We start from the raw sequence: 15,299 nt of genomic DNA on the forward strand, positions 1-15,299 counted from the left end.
ATGTGCTGAACTCTCAGACTTAAGACTTAAGATGCTAGTTTTGGAAGCCCAGTTAGCATTAGGGTGTAGGCCAGTTGTAGAGGGTATAAATGTTCCAGAGATTCAGGGGGAAGTTTCAAATGAGGAGTTAGATTGGGAAACTAAGGGTGTAATTTTGGGGGACTCTATGGTAAGGGAGGTGGGTAACACAGTTGGGAGAGTAAAGCGTAAGGAGCTGGCTAAATCAACGTGCGAGGTGTATGAACTTGCTACTGAAGTCAATTTGCGAAAAGCGCAGTAGCAGGTTCATTGATGTATGGAGTCATTGTAAACGGGATTGGATTGCTAGGGATGGCCTGCATCTGAGCTCTTGAAAATGGTTAGTGGATTAATTTTAAGGGATTCGGAGTCAAAAAACTAAGTTGGAATGGGGGGGGGGGATGGTTCAAGCATCAGGTATCGAGAGAATGAAATTTTTTTGGGTATTGCTAGAAATGGAAATAAAGTGACGAACAAGAGTAGTAATGTTAACAATTGTAATTTAGGAAATTTCAGGGTGTTAAATAAAAGCAACTTAGGCATGCTTAAAGTTTTCTATACCAATGCTCGCAGTATTAGGAACAAGATGGATGAATTGAAAAGCATAGTTATGGATGAGCAGTTGGATGTTATTGGAATTACAGAGACATGGGCTACCGAATCTGATGCAGAGTTATTACATATTGCTGGGTATAATTTGTTCAGACAGGATAGAGTAGGTAAAAGAAGTGGTGGGGTTTTATTTTATGTTAGAGACAATTTTATTTGCAATGAATTGGTCATAAATGATAAGCCTACTGATATTGATATGGTTTGGCTGGAGTTGATGAGCAGTAAGGGCAAAAAGCTACGCTTTGGAAACATTTATAGGTCACCTAATTCAAACCAGGGACAAGATGAACAGATGTACCGTATTATTAGTGACATGTCCAGTAAGGGATCCGTTATCATAATGGGGGATTTCAATTTTCCGGGTATTGATTGGAATAATTTTTATCCTGGTAATGGCAAAGAAGAGGAATTTTTAAAAGTAATTGGTGACTGTTTCTTAGATCAAGTTGTAACTCAGGGAACTCAAGAGGCAATTTTGGATCTAGTTTTTTGTGACATAGGTAGTTTTGTTCAGGGGTTGAGTGTAGGGGAGCATATTGGAGATAGTGATCATAACAGCATTAGGTTCCGGGTTAAATTTGAAGTGTGCAAAGATGATAATTTTAGGTTTGTGCCCAATTTCAGAAACACTGATTTTGTTGCACTTAGACAGAGCTTGAAAGAGGTTTTTTCGTCAGGGTTGGAAAATAGCGACGTAGATCAGCAGTGGACGGAATTTAAGGATAAACTTGCTAAAACCGTTGGGGACTATGTTCCATTTAGGAGAAAAGGTGTTAATACCAAAATTTGGCCCATGTGGTTCTCCAGGGAGACTAAAGAAGCTCTTAATTATAAGCAAGCCACTTTTCGTAAGTTTAAAGAAACTGGTCAGAGTGCGGAGAGGCTCCAGTATGGTAAGGCAAGGCGAAATTTTAAGTATTTGGTACGGATTCAGAAAAGGGAATTGGAGCAAAGGCTGGCAGATGACATTGATGGGAACCCTAAGAGGTTTTTTGCTTACGCTAATTCTGGGAAAGCTCGAAACAGTCAAATTGGGCCTTTGGTTGATGAGTATGGAAATTTAATCCAAAACGATAGGGATATTGCAAATGTTCTGAATAACTTTTTTTCCAGTGTGTTTAACGATAACTGTATCTCAACAGTTGACACTAGCAAGACACAAGCTATTATACAGCTTGATTATTTTGTATTTTCCAGGGAGGAGGTTTTATTTCATTTGAAAAAGATTAAAGCAACTAAAGCTCCGGGACCAGATAATATTTATCCAAAAATTTTAGTTGAATGTGCAGAGGAATTAGTGGATGTTATTTTGAATATTTTCAATGCTTCTTATAACTCGGGGACGGTGCCAGAGGACTGGAAGCTGGCTAACATAACGCCACTCTTCAAGAAGGGGTCTAAAGGTCTTGCTGGGAATTATAGACCTGTAAGTTTGACTTCGGTTATTTGTAAGACTTTCGAAACTTTGATCAAAATTAAGATCATGATGTTCTTAGAGACTAATAGTCTGTTGACTAGTTTGCAGTATGGTTTCAGGAAAGGTAAATCCTGTACTACTAATTTATTGCATTTCTACGACAAGGTTACCTCAGCTTTAGATAACAAAAAATGTGTGGATGTTGTTTATATTGACTTTCAAAAAGCTTTTGACAAGGTACCGCATGTTGCTCTTCTCAGCAAGTTAGCTGACATTGGAATAGGAGGAAAAACTTTACTTTGGGTTAGAAATTGGCTTACTGGTAGGAAGCAAAGAGTAGTTGTGAGAGGAAATCATTCTAATTGGAGTGATGGTTTAAGTGGGGTTCCTCAGGGATCAGTTTTAGGGCCTCTTTTGTTTATTATATTTATGAATGACATCAATGAAAATATTTCTGGAAGCATGAGTTGTTTTGCTGACGATGTAAAAGTTATGGGGATTGTCGAAAATGAAGAACAAGTAAAACAGCTGCAAGAGGATTTAGATCATATTACTAAGTGGGGAGATAAATGGGGTATGGCAGTTAATGTAGGGAAATGTCAAGTGCTACACTTAGGTCATGGAAATAAGCGTATGAGATATCATTTACAGGGTTCAGTCATAAATCAGGCAGAAAATGTTATGGATCTGGGTGTCTTAATAAATCAGGACTTCAAGTTTAGTCAACAGTGCAGTATTGCTAGTAACAAAGCCAACAAAATGCTTGGGTTCATCAAGAGATCTATTTCAAACAAATCTAAGAAAGTTCTTCTGCCTTTATATAGGAGTTTAGTAAGACCTCATTTGGAGTATGCTGTTCAGTTTTGGTCGCCTTATCTGAAGAAAGATATTTTTGTATTGGAAAGGGTTCAAAGAAGGGTAACTAAATTAGTAAGGGGACTCTCAGATTTAGATTATGATACCAGACTTAATAGGCTTAACATGTATAGCCTGGAGCAAAGGAGAGTCAGAGGGGACATGATTCAGTTATTGAAATTTATCAAAATGAAAGATGTAAATGGATTAAATTTTTGCCGGGAAAGCAGGACAAGGGGTCATTGTTTTAAGCTATTTAAATCTCAGGCTAACTTGGAAATCAGGAAAAACTACTACTTTAGCAGGGTCGTGGGCACTTGGAATAGCTTACCGGAAGAGGCGGTAATGAGCAAGGGAGTGGATAGCTTTAAGAGGGCCATTGATCTTCATTGGGGACTAATTAATTGACTAGGACCAGCCTAGCTGGGCCCAGAGCCTGTTGCTGGTCGTCACATTTGTATTTGTATTTGTATTGTATTAATGTGGGCAAACAAGATCCTTTTTTTAGCGTAGGATCGAGTCATGTAATTTCTTTTTTTTTTTTGAAATCTTGCATCAGTCAGAAAAGTCTAATTTGAAAAACACAAGATATGTAATCAATTTGTTTTTCCTGATTGATGTTGTGTACAGATCTAATTCTAAAAATAACATTTTATATAGTCAGTGTCCCATAGCAGATTTACAGTGAGAACCTTCCATTATTATAAATTAGGATTAAAATGAACTTAAGTATGCTTTTGCAATATAGCATTAGTGAATATTTATATTTCCTGAGATGCACTGTTTTCACTATATCAAGATGTGATAACCAATGGAGCTGGTGCATTCCCAGAAATAAAAATACATATATTAATGCTACATTATAAGCATCAGGTATGAGTTCATTTTTAATCATAATTATATCTGGGTTACTAATGTAAGTTGAATAATTACAGAAAGACTAAACACTATGAAGAAATGAATAGCCACAGAACATATTGAACATTACAGAAATGATAGAAATGTATGGATCAGGCCCGTGTCCAGAAATTCATAAAGGGAGGGGTTTTGGTTTCAATGTTTCTTCGTTCTTACTTGCATTTCATTTCTGTTAAATGGTTACAATGAGGGGTATAGCGGTTTGTGTTGGGGAGGGGGGGGAGGGGTTAGAAATTTTCAGACGTCGTTTTAAGTAATATTATCAATTGTATTATTGTGTTTTTTGCAGTAGAGCATAGTTTTTATTCAGCCCCTGTTTATCCTTATCAAATTTGTAGTTAAAAATATGTACTTATATAACGATTTAAAATTATGAGTGCAAAACAGCGGGGCAACTAGAAAATAGTTTTAAGGGGGGCACATTGAAAAAAATTCTAATCTGATAACGGGAGGTCGGAGTCCTCCCCCGGAAATTTTTTGAAATTTTTAGGTTTAAAAACGGAATTTTAGATGGTACTTGGCCCAGTGGAAATTTGTAGAAATTTACGCCTTAAAACGCGATTAGAGGCCATATTTATTGACGTTGGGGTAAGCTCAGAAACTCCCCCATATCGTTTTTTTTCCCTTGAAAAAAAGATAGAAATCAATTTCTCCTCTCCCTTTCAAATTTTTCGAATTAAAATTTGAAAAATGCAATTGCAGACAAACTTTGAAGATTTTTACAGGAAGGGGATTCTGGTGCTGTCCCCTGTGCTAAATTTAAGTGCTAAAAACTTAAGCAATGTTCTAAGATATTAGAAGGAAGGGTTCAGAGGCTATTCCACTTAAATTTTTCGGAAGTGTTTAAAAAACCTAATTTTTGATGATGCTAAAGAAAGATGGTTCGAGGGCCTTTGCCCGATTTTTTTCTGAAATCAGTCTTAAAGATGTGATTGTAAGATCATATTTGGTAACATTAGGGCCATAACAAAACTGAACCAAATTCAACTTTACGCGATTTTCGAATGGAATTTTAAGCGATTTTGTTAGATATTCGGGGGCTTTTTCTGAAAATTTTGCGAAATTGAAGATTTGGAAACAAAATTGATGCTGAGTAATGCTTTTGGAGGGGAGGGGGTGGGGGAGGAGTAAAATTTTGAAGACTTTCTTCCTTTCAGATGAGCTAGAAAAAGAAAAAATGTCGGAAAACTTCAAAGATATTTTTTTTTAATGCTGTATACAAACTTCAACATTAAAGTTAGTTTTAAGTCAAATATGTACTTTTTTTTTTTGGTTTTTTATTATATTTTCCCCAATGGGAGGGGCTTAACCCCTAAAACCCTCCCCTTGGACACGGCGCTGGTATGGATAACAATGTGTGGCATAAATTGTACTTCTGAAAGCATTTTAAGAATTTGGATTATATTACAAAAGTTGACTGAGGCAGAGGCGGATATTTAGAATGACTGTCGTAAATTTCAAGTCAAATAGTCAGAAATTGGCTTCTAAAAAATAATGAAAACTTTATTTAATGTAACATGTAGAGTGATAATATTTCTTACTTTGTAATTTTCTTTCAATGTCCTTGTTTTATATAAGATGAGATATGGGCCTCAGATAAAAAAGCTTGAGCAACTGCTGTATATTTCTGTTTATGTGTTGTGTATAATTGTTTGAATTGTATCAGTATATTTTTTAGGTAAATACAGAAACATTTTAAATATGAATGTGCAAGAAGATTGTCTACGCAGAAGAAAAAGGCATTCAAATAAAGAAAATTCAGAACAGTACAGTATTTTTATTATTCAGTTCACTCTATTATGGAGGGAAGGTGGGGCACGTTGGTCCGTTTTTTTTTACTTTTCAATTTTTATCTCATCAAAAAATTTAGTGAGCTGTTAGATTTTTCACAATAAGTTTCACTAAACATTTCGCATTATCTCAGATTTTTTTTAAAAACGTTGAATTGATTAACTTTTTTTACATTAATTTTTCAATAAAACTTTGTAAAGTGGACCAATGTGCCCCACACACAGGGTAAGTTGGTCTGTCTTGTGGGGCACGTCAGATAGCATTACAAAAACAACTACTGTTATAATTTAAGCAATAAATATTATCCAGTACTGTCACTAACTGATTTTATTTTCGGTATAGAATAAAAAACGTTAAAGTTCAATGATCAATATTAAATTTATTTTGATTAATCAGGGCCCAATACAGGCTGATTTTATTACCTTCTTTCGGTACCTTCACAAAAATCTTATTTTAAAATCGATACTTTCACAAAAATCAAGTTATAAAATCAGCAGCTTCACAAAACTAACTTTGAAAATCTGCACATTCTAGAAACAATATTAAAAAATCGAAAATTTTACAAAAATCTGTATTCTAAAGTAGAAAACTTGTTTTTCTGTTTAAAACACAGTTTACTCATAAAATGAAATGCTAAGATGATATATATGAACAATCGCTTAGGTAACAACTTTTTCATAGTATTAAACTCATTTTTAGCTGTTTTTCGCCAAATTGCATTTACGCAACGTAGCATCAGTTTTGGGGGATGATAATTTCCTGAATTGTACATAGTACAAAACCTATTGAGCTGAGATATAATGGTAATTTTCCTACCTCTTAGCCCTCCCCCCTCCAAAAAAAAAAAATTAGAAATAATAGTAAACAACATTTGAACCTTTCTAACTACCATTTAAATTGCTCTAATTTTCTTAACAAAAAGTAGAATGTGCCTGTGAAAGATCCCAAACACAATGCTAATAATAAAAAAAACTTTCACAAAAATAGATTATTGATACAGTACTTTCACAAAAATAGGTAGTGAGAAAAAAAATTCTGGATTTGCCCCTGTTAATAAATTATCTTTAATTAAAAACAAGCATTCACCATTAGTACACAATTATTTATTTTAGATCAAAAGAGATATTAATTGTTGCATATTCATGCGAAAATTAATACAGATCAAAATTAGCAAAAGATGTGTTTAATGATATTTGGAGATATAAAAATGCTCTGAGCATTTTTATATAACACCAAGTTCTGCAAGAATAAGTCACATGTCACTTTTATGTAGTTACATCAATATTTGCTGGGGAAAAAAAGCTATATTTTTCTTTCATTGCATCATATGAATCAATTCCAAAAAGAAAAGAATCCTGTTAAACTAATAATCTATATGTTTAAAAGAGATGTTCAATAAAATTGACATCTTTCAGTTAATAATATATCTTTGTGTTCCAAAATTAAATACAGAAAATGAAATTAGATTTTTTAAAGAAAAGGCTTGCCTTTTTCTTCTTTCAATCAATTATTTGTTTTATTATTTTTTCTATCTATAATGCTTGTTTGGCAAAAAATAATGTTTAATACAGGAACTTGATTATTGTATGTAATTCATAATTTATTCTTTAAAGAATTAAAAACGCCAAAATTAACTACCAGAGATGAGACGGGCTCAGCTCGGGCTTAAGAACTAAGAGTCATTCCATTTCAGATCAGGCAGGGTCTGTCACATGACCATCACTGATTTTTTTTGAAAAAATTACAGTAGTTACAACTAAGGGGCATATGAAATATCCCAAAAGGATTTTGCAAGAAAATTTTTTTTTCTTCAGTTATAGCCTATTAAATTCTGAACAAAATCTGCCATTTTGGAAAAAACCGGCAAAACACTCCATTTGAAATGGACACTATTTCAAAAGTATTTAACCTACTTGAATTATTCTTTTTTCTAAAAATAAATAAGGACCCATATATCCTCTAGACATCGTTTTTGAAAGTTTAGTTAGGTTTTTTGATAAAGAAAAAATTTCATTTTTGCCGCGATAAAACTGCATTTTTACCGATTTTATGATTTTTTTTCTCCATGAAAAAAAAGTTTTTTTACTAAACGGAGATGGCAGTCTAAAGCCCTTATATGATAGTTTCATAACATATTTTATTATAATCCTTGGATGCATACAGCCTTGGAAATAAAATTTGAAATTTTGAAAATTTTCAAAAATTAAGTGATTTTTAAAGTGATTTTACTCAAAAAACCCATTTTTTAAAAATCTAAAAATTGACTCATTTGAACCCCATATAATGCTTAACAAGTGTATAGACACCGCATCCCATATGTTTTTCTCATAAAATGTTTTATGAGTTTTTGAAAGTGACCTTATTGCCCATGGCATGCATGTAAAATAAAAATTTCTAATAATTTCAGTCACTGAAAATCTGGTTATATTAATGCCTAATAGCTACAATAATGGTGCATTTTATCAGAAACAAATAAAATTTAACTGACTTTTAATAATATAGCAGTATTAAACCGCTTCTGATGACCCAGTCAATTCGTCTTTTTGTACTTCGTTATATAAATATATTTTTCTGCTGATCAGTGCCTAATTGTTATGGGAGCTGAGCTCCCATACTTCCTTATTTGTTTCACTCAAATGTTTGTATTTTTGACCTAATTCAGGCCACATAAGCATTAAAATAAGTTCTGAAGACTACAGGGATCCTGCACTTCTTTTGTTAGAAATTGGATCCCTGGCTATAATAGCTACCTTTGGTGAGATCTGTTTGGTTACCTCAACTTACAACCATGTTCAATTGATTACTTCTCTCACAAAATAGGTGGGCTTTTTAAATTCTTAAACTACAAGTGAGTTTTGCAGTTTGAATTTAGTATATATATTCTAACGTATAAAAGTAATCATACGAGGTAGGATCCAAAAATTATGTGACAACATTCGCCAATGACAACCAAAGCACGAAATTAAAATTAATTGTTTTAAATGCATTGTATTGTTCTTCCCTTTGATGGTTTCCCCTGTCGCGTAATTGAGTTGAAGAGAAAGAGAATTGAAAGAGAAAAAATATGATTTGTTGCTGCATATGAAAGTAACGGTGAATGCATAGCTTTGGCTACAAAATAAACTAATATTTATAAAAAAAAAGGAAAGATTTTTTTACTGTTACTGATAAAGTACATCATTATATCGTAGCTATTAGTCATTAATATAATCACCAAAGGCTCTTCTATCTAAAGGCTACACACAGAGTCTTACAAAAAGAAGAATTGACTGGATCATCAAAAGCGGTTTGTTACTGATATATTATTAAAAGTCAGTAAGATTTTAGTTGTTCCTGATAAAGTGCACCGTTATTGTAGCTATTATGCATTAATATAATCAGAATTTCAGTTACTGAAATTATTGGACATTTTTATTTTACATGCATGCAATGGGTGATAAGGTCACTTTCAAAAAAAATCATAAAACATTTTATGGGAAAAAATACTGGATGCGGTGTCTATCCACTTGTTAAGCATTATATGGGGTTCAAATGAGCTGATTTTTAGATTTTTAAAAAATGGGTTTTTTAAGTAAAATCACTTCAAAAATCGCTAATTTTTGAAAATTTTCAAAATTTCAATTTTTATTTCCGAGGCTGTATGCATCCAATGATTATAATAAAATATGTTATGAAACTATCATATAAGGGCTTTAGACTGCCATCTCCGTTTAGTAAAAAAAACTTTTTTTTCATGGAGAAAAAAAATCATAAAATCGATAAAAATGCAGTTTTTTCGCGGCAAAAATGAATTTTTTTCTTTATCAAACAACCTAACTAAACTTTCAAAAACGATGTCTAGAGGCTATATGGGTCCTTATTTATTTTTAGAAAAAAGAATTATTCAAATAGGTTAAATACTTTTGAAATAGTGTCTATTTCAAATGGAGTGTTTTGCCGTTTTTTTCCAAAATGGCGGATTTTGTGCAGAATTTTAATAGGCTGTAACTGAAGAAAAAAAATTTTTCTAGCAAAATCTTTGGGATATTTTATATGTCCCTTAGTTGTAACTACTGTATTTTTTTCAAAAAAATCGGTGAGTCATATGACACTTTTCATACGTGCCTGCCTGATTTGAAATGGAATGACTCCTAAGTTATTTCCATTTTAATTTTAGAATTTCTTTTTTGGACTTTCCTCTTTGCAATAAATTAATATTACTTTTTCAAAAAAAAAAAAAAAAACAAAATGCTGTAAAATATTTGAATTAATATTTGCCTCACATGAAAATTTAAAAAAATAAAACAAAAAATCAATTATAAGTTATTTATAACATGTTTGTTTGTGATTACTATTACAAAATATAATATGCTAATTCATCTGAAATAGAGCATTTTGAGAAAATTTTTAACAAAATGATCTTTATTAATAGACAGATTTATTAAAAATGTTTTGAGCCAATTGCTGATTCCATACCACCAGGGCCCGACTAAAGACTTTGAAGACACTGGGCATGAAATTTAATTGGTGCCTCCCCTCCCCTGAGCTTCTTTTATATGCAGAAGCTGTAAAATATCTTGAACTTGAGTATAAACATATGTGTACTAAATTTGGTGGTACTTAATATTAAAAAAATAGAAGTGACATAGTATTACAATAACTAAACATAATAGTATAAGATATCGTCAAACTTTGCCCCTTCAAAAAAAAAAACCATTAATATCAAAATTATGTATGGTATAAGTTTAAAAAGTGTTGTAAATATAGAACAAACTTGGAGTAGTTTTGGGATTTACAAAAAAAAAAAAAAAAGATTTAAATTTTTACAGGTTTTTTTTTAAAGATTTATTTTTACATCTTGCTATAGGGTGCGATATGGAATAAGTCCAAAATCAAAATTTTGCCTGCAGATTTTGTGCCCCCCAAATGTTGGTGCCCTGGGCCTGTGCCCATGCCTTAAGCTAGCCCTGAGTACCCCAACCCATTTTTCCTTGACGTTAAAATAAAACACCATAGCTGAGAAACCATGTCAGACTCTAGTGGATTTGGTTTTAAGAGTTTTTGACACAGGCTCTGACTTTAATACGAGACAATATACCTGGGCTCGGGCTTCCAAAAATGAGCCCAAACTCATCTCTATTAACTACCTCATCTTCATATATTTCTTCAGCTTGTTGCAAACTGCCAAGTGTTGATTTTGTGGAAGAAGATAATTGGAAAGTGATTAATTACAATGATTTTAATGATTTTTGATATTACAATTTCTCCATCATTCCTTTTTTTTTTTAAATTTTAAGTTTTCAGAGTTTATTTATTTCTAAATGTTTTCTAAGAATTTCTGAAATCTTTAAAAAATTTGTTTAATAGTTTATTTCCCTTTATGAAGATTTTTTTTCTCCCCATTTTCATAACTTTTAAAAAGATATTGTAAAATTTTGTGAGTCAGTTGTTTCAACTGACTTGTTTTTGAAAAATTTTTGGTTGTTTTTTAATGTGTAAACAATTTCAAGGACTTGTTTTGCTTATTATCCATATGACCCGGATTATCTATTCTTCTAATTGTCTTTGGTCTCGGTGAATACAGATAAAAAAAGTCAGATTGTTTATGTATAGATAAATTCATTCGGCAATATGTGATTCTAAGCATCTCAAAAATAAAGTTAGTTAAACAATAAGTATTCCACAAATTAATTGATAAAAATTTTCCTATTAAGATAGTCAGCAAAGCTTCTGATTACTCACGTGTATTTTCACTAACAAGTGATCTTTGTTAAAAGAGACTATGAAACTTCTAAAAACTACTATGATCTAGACCAGCGTTTCTCCACCTTTTTTGACCCTCGGATCCGCAAGAGCTTTTGAATTTAAATTAATCAAATTATTAATTTTCTTTTTTTTATACTCTGCAAAAAAAAAAGAAAAAAAGGCTATCGCTTGGGGACCGTCAAACAGTTGTGAAAATGTTTTGCAAACGACTCAGGTTTTTTTTGTCTTGTTTACACGATAATAATAATAACAATAATTGAAATAAATAAATCTATAAATTAAATTTTATTTGGTGTTAAAGTAATGAAAATATTTCAATGATTAGAATAAGATCACGGGACATGAGATCGTCCAGGCCGCCAAGAAAACCAAATGCATGTAAGTAATTACTGTAATTATTGTTTTAATAAACATTACTGAAAGATCATAGAAAACTACGAAAATGAATCACAAAATTCAGGTTATTGATAACGTATAAAAAATTATGATTATTATCGTGTTTTCTTTTCTTTCTGTTGAGTATGGAAAAAATTTTTATGCGGCGGAGTGAAAATCCCTGTGGACCAGTGCCGGTCCGAATGACCACTGGTTGAGAATCGCTGATCCTAAACTTTATCTCAGTATTTCTTCAAAAGATGTGTGTGTTCAAAGCACAATTTTAATCATGCACTGAAATAATGACTTGTTAAAAAAATCTTTTTTTTTTTATTTCTCTATGCAAATAATTTAGTAAAGAGATTTATCAATAAAGTTCTTCCTAAATAGTCTGCTGTTTTTTTTTGTTTGTTTGTTTATGCTTAAAAGATAATACTTTAATAGAAAAAAGCATATTAATTTCATTACTTTTCTTGTACAGAAGATGAAAGCACAAAACAAATATTTTGTGTGTGATTAAAAATTTGTTTCACTTTGAAAAAAGTAAAAAATATTGATATCTTGTTTTTTATGTATGTTTTTTTAATATTTTTTAGAAAACAATTCAGAGTAACAGATTATTTTCCTATTAGAAGAAGCAATAGAAAGGCTGTTTATGTTGTAAAGGTACAAAATTTACTCATTTTTAAATTGTATGACACTAGCAATGAATCATTACCTTGAAATAACATATTTTAGGTGAACATATTGTTGCTGATAAGCAATAAGTTACCACGCTTAAGCAAATGCTAATCCAGAACTACATGCAATTTACTGACACCTGGATTATGACTGACGGTGGGAAGTTTTGCCTTTGTTATGTACTCGTCAGCCTAGAATAAGATATGACCAAGCTGAAGGCAGATGTCATCTTGTATGTGCTATCTATGCCATTGGAGAGTACCACTGTTTGAAGCTGCAGATTTAGCAAACAATGGCGCTGATTGCTGTGGTCAGTTATATACAGTCAGATAATAACATAAATCAACTTTTAAAAATAAGTGAATTTAATATAAACTAAAATAGGTAGTTTGAAGGTAGCATGTTTTAAAATAACTTCCAAATTTTAAAATAATTGAAAGATTTACAAGATGCAAAAGGATTGAAATGCAAACACTGAAACACAAGCTCAATGTTAGCAAGTTTCCAAAAAAGGGATTTTTTAAAGATGAGTTTTTAATTGTGAAATTCAATCAAGTGCAAATCTTATACTATTCAATTTCTTCAGTGGCCTAAATTTGACGCTGTATTTCTTTATTTTTTTAAGTTTCCCGAAATAATCAAATTTTTGAAGCATAATAAAATCAGAGACATGTAGCCAAAAATGACACCAAATAAATTTTTGATGAGTTTTTTTAATAGACCTTTTTAAAAATATATCTAAAAATTCAAGCACTAAGGATACATATTAAAGTTTTTCAAGCACTTGAAAATCAAACTTTTTTATTTGGCAGTTTTCAAAGACTTTTTGAAAAAGCAAGCAAACCATGTATACTATCAAAAAGAGAAAAAGCAGTAAATTGTACAAACCAATATTTGTTCTCCCTCAAAAAAAAAAAAAAAAAAAAAAAAAAAAATGTGAATAAATAATAAAAATGTTAATAAATAATATCTGACAAGACATTTATTTTTCTGTTCACTTTCAATATTTTGAATATATTTACTATTTTTATAGAAAGAAAACCAAAAACTCATAGAAGAAACAATTTTATCCGGTGTGGATGGTGAAAGAAAAAATGGTTTTCAGGTATTTTTTATGTTGAAAATAAGACTCAAAATATTTATCTGTTTTCTAAAGAGTGGCATGTAAAATGTTACAACATAAAGTTTTAAAATTTCGTATATTGTATGCTCTCTTTCTTAAAATTCACATATGAGGCAGTGAGAAGAAAAGGGATGTAAGTGGACATTTTCAAGTTTTGAGTAAAACGTGTTTACTCAAGATAACATCCTAGGTAGGCTTTCATTGATTTTTTTTCTAAATCATGCTGTATAGCATCAACTACCAGGGCTACTAGTACCATCTCATGCCCCAAGACAGAGGAGAGGTTTACATACCATTTGAACTGGTTATCTCCAAATTTTTAATTTTGCCACTTACATCACTTTGCTTCTCACTGCCTCATATGTATTATGTGTAAAATTATTTTTATTTTAAGTCTATGTATTTTTAAAAAAAATGTACATCATTCCTAAAACCTATGTTTTGTGCACATGTACATGTATCATATTATATACAGTGAATCCTCATTAACATTAAATTGCTGAACGTGAAACATAGTCCAGTAAATTTAGGAATTTTTGCACCACAAATTTATAATTAAGAAATATTTTCAGAATTAGTTCCTCATAGCATGAGTAAATCCTAAAAAGTCCCCTAAGATCCCATGTGAGCTTCTATCCAAAATAGCAGTTCAAAGATGGCCGCCTAGTACTGTTTTTTCCCTTATAAGGGTCATTCTCACAGAAAAGGTACAAATAGGCCAAAAAAATTCTTTTAACAAAACTAAGTAAAAAAATAATAAAAATTGCATAAATGGTTTTGTTTGTTTATAAGTTATGTCCCTATAGTAGTGGTTAAGTTTTCTATTTTATTTTTAAAAAGATTTCAAATATTTTAAATCCCACCTCGTCCACGGAGGGGATACAATAGTCAACGGAGGATATTTTTTATGTAAGAAAGTGTCAATAAAGGTTGTTATGAAAGTAAACATGCGTTTTAAAGCTATATGAACTATTATGTGACTCTTACTTAACATTAAAAAATTAAAATGTGGAGGCTTTTGAAATAAAGATTCAGGACCTCGCTCTTTATGAATATTCTATTTTATTGAAAAAAAATCAACATTTTAGCATTTGTAACAAAATCAATAAAGTGCAACCTAATTTAGTTGGAAAAGAAAATATCGAAAGCATGTTCTTAGTTTCATTGGTGAATAAAAAAAAAACTTAATAAATCAAAAGATTTTTTTTTTAATTCAAAAAAAAAATTTCATTTTCTTTTTTTTGAAGAACTTGCCAAAGGCCGATTTAACAAGCTTCGCGGGGCTCTTCTGGCCCGCAGGTTATAGGTTGTGCATCCCTGCTGTACAACAACATAATCGATTTTTGGTTTGCTTCTTATCCTTTCTCGATGAATTAATCCCAAATGGTAATGTTTACATTGATCACCATAACTTAGACAGGTGAGGTATCTTGTTTCCATATTTATTTGGCCTTTTTTAAATACAAATTCATGAATTTTCATTGTTCCTGGAAACGGTGAAGTACGCTTTGGAATTTGTTTATCTACATCACTTATAAAACTTTCTTCAACATTTTTTATTATTACATTCTTACAGTTTTTTTGAAGTACCGAAACTAAAGTTTCAGTCTGGGATATCTGTTTTCTGGGCAACTGAATTGTCAGCTGTTCTTTTTATTGCTTCTTCAACTCCAGCTGGAGCACCTTTTCCGTGAGAGCTTTCACTATAGTGCCAGTGAATTTCCTCCACAATAAACTGAAAGGATAAATATCCACCTATTAACT

The 15,299-nt window shown here is 31.5% G+C and overlaps 1 protein-coding gene across 4 annotated transcripts in view; it reads left to right on the top strand.

The window, feature by feature from the left end:
* Positions 1-15,299, top strand: part of LOC129226092 (N-lysine methyltransferase KMT5A-A-like) — a 114,375-nt gene that overhangs the window by 81,102 nt on the left and 17,974 nt on the right. For 3 of the 4 annotated variants that reach the window (XM_054860683.1, XM_054860684.1, XM_054860685.1), the window contains exons 2-4: positions 5,499-5,586; positions 12,328-12,397; positions 13,446-13,517. In XM_054860683.1, coding sequence (XP_054716658.1) covers positions 5,499-5,586; positions 12,328-12,397; positions 13,446-13,517 — 230 coding nt within the window. The remainder of the gene's footprint in view (positions 1-5,498; positions 5,587-12,327; positions 12,398-13,445; positions 13,518-15,299) is intronic. The other variant, XM_054860686.1, reaches the window with a different exon arrangement.

Source organism: Uloborus diversus, chromosome 7 (assembly GCF_026930045.1).
Source record: "Uloborus diversus isolate 005 chromosome 7, Udiv.v.3.1, whole genome shotgun sequence".
Classification (NCBI taxonomy): Eukaryota; Metazoa; Arthropoda; class Arachnida; order Araneae; family Uloboridae; genus Uloborus; species Uloborus diversus.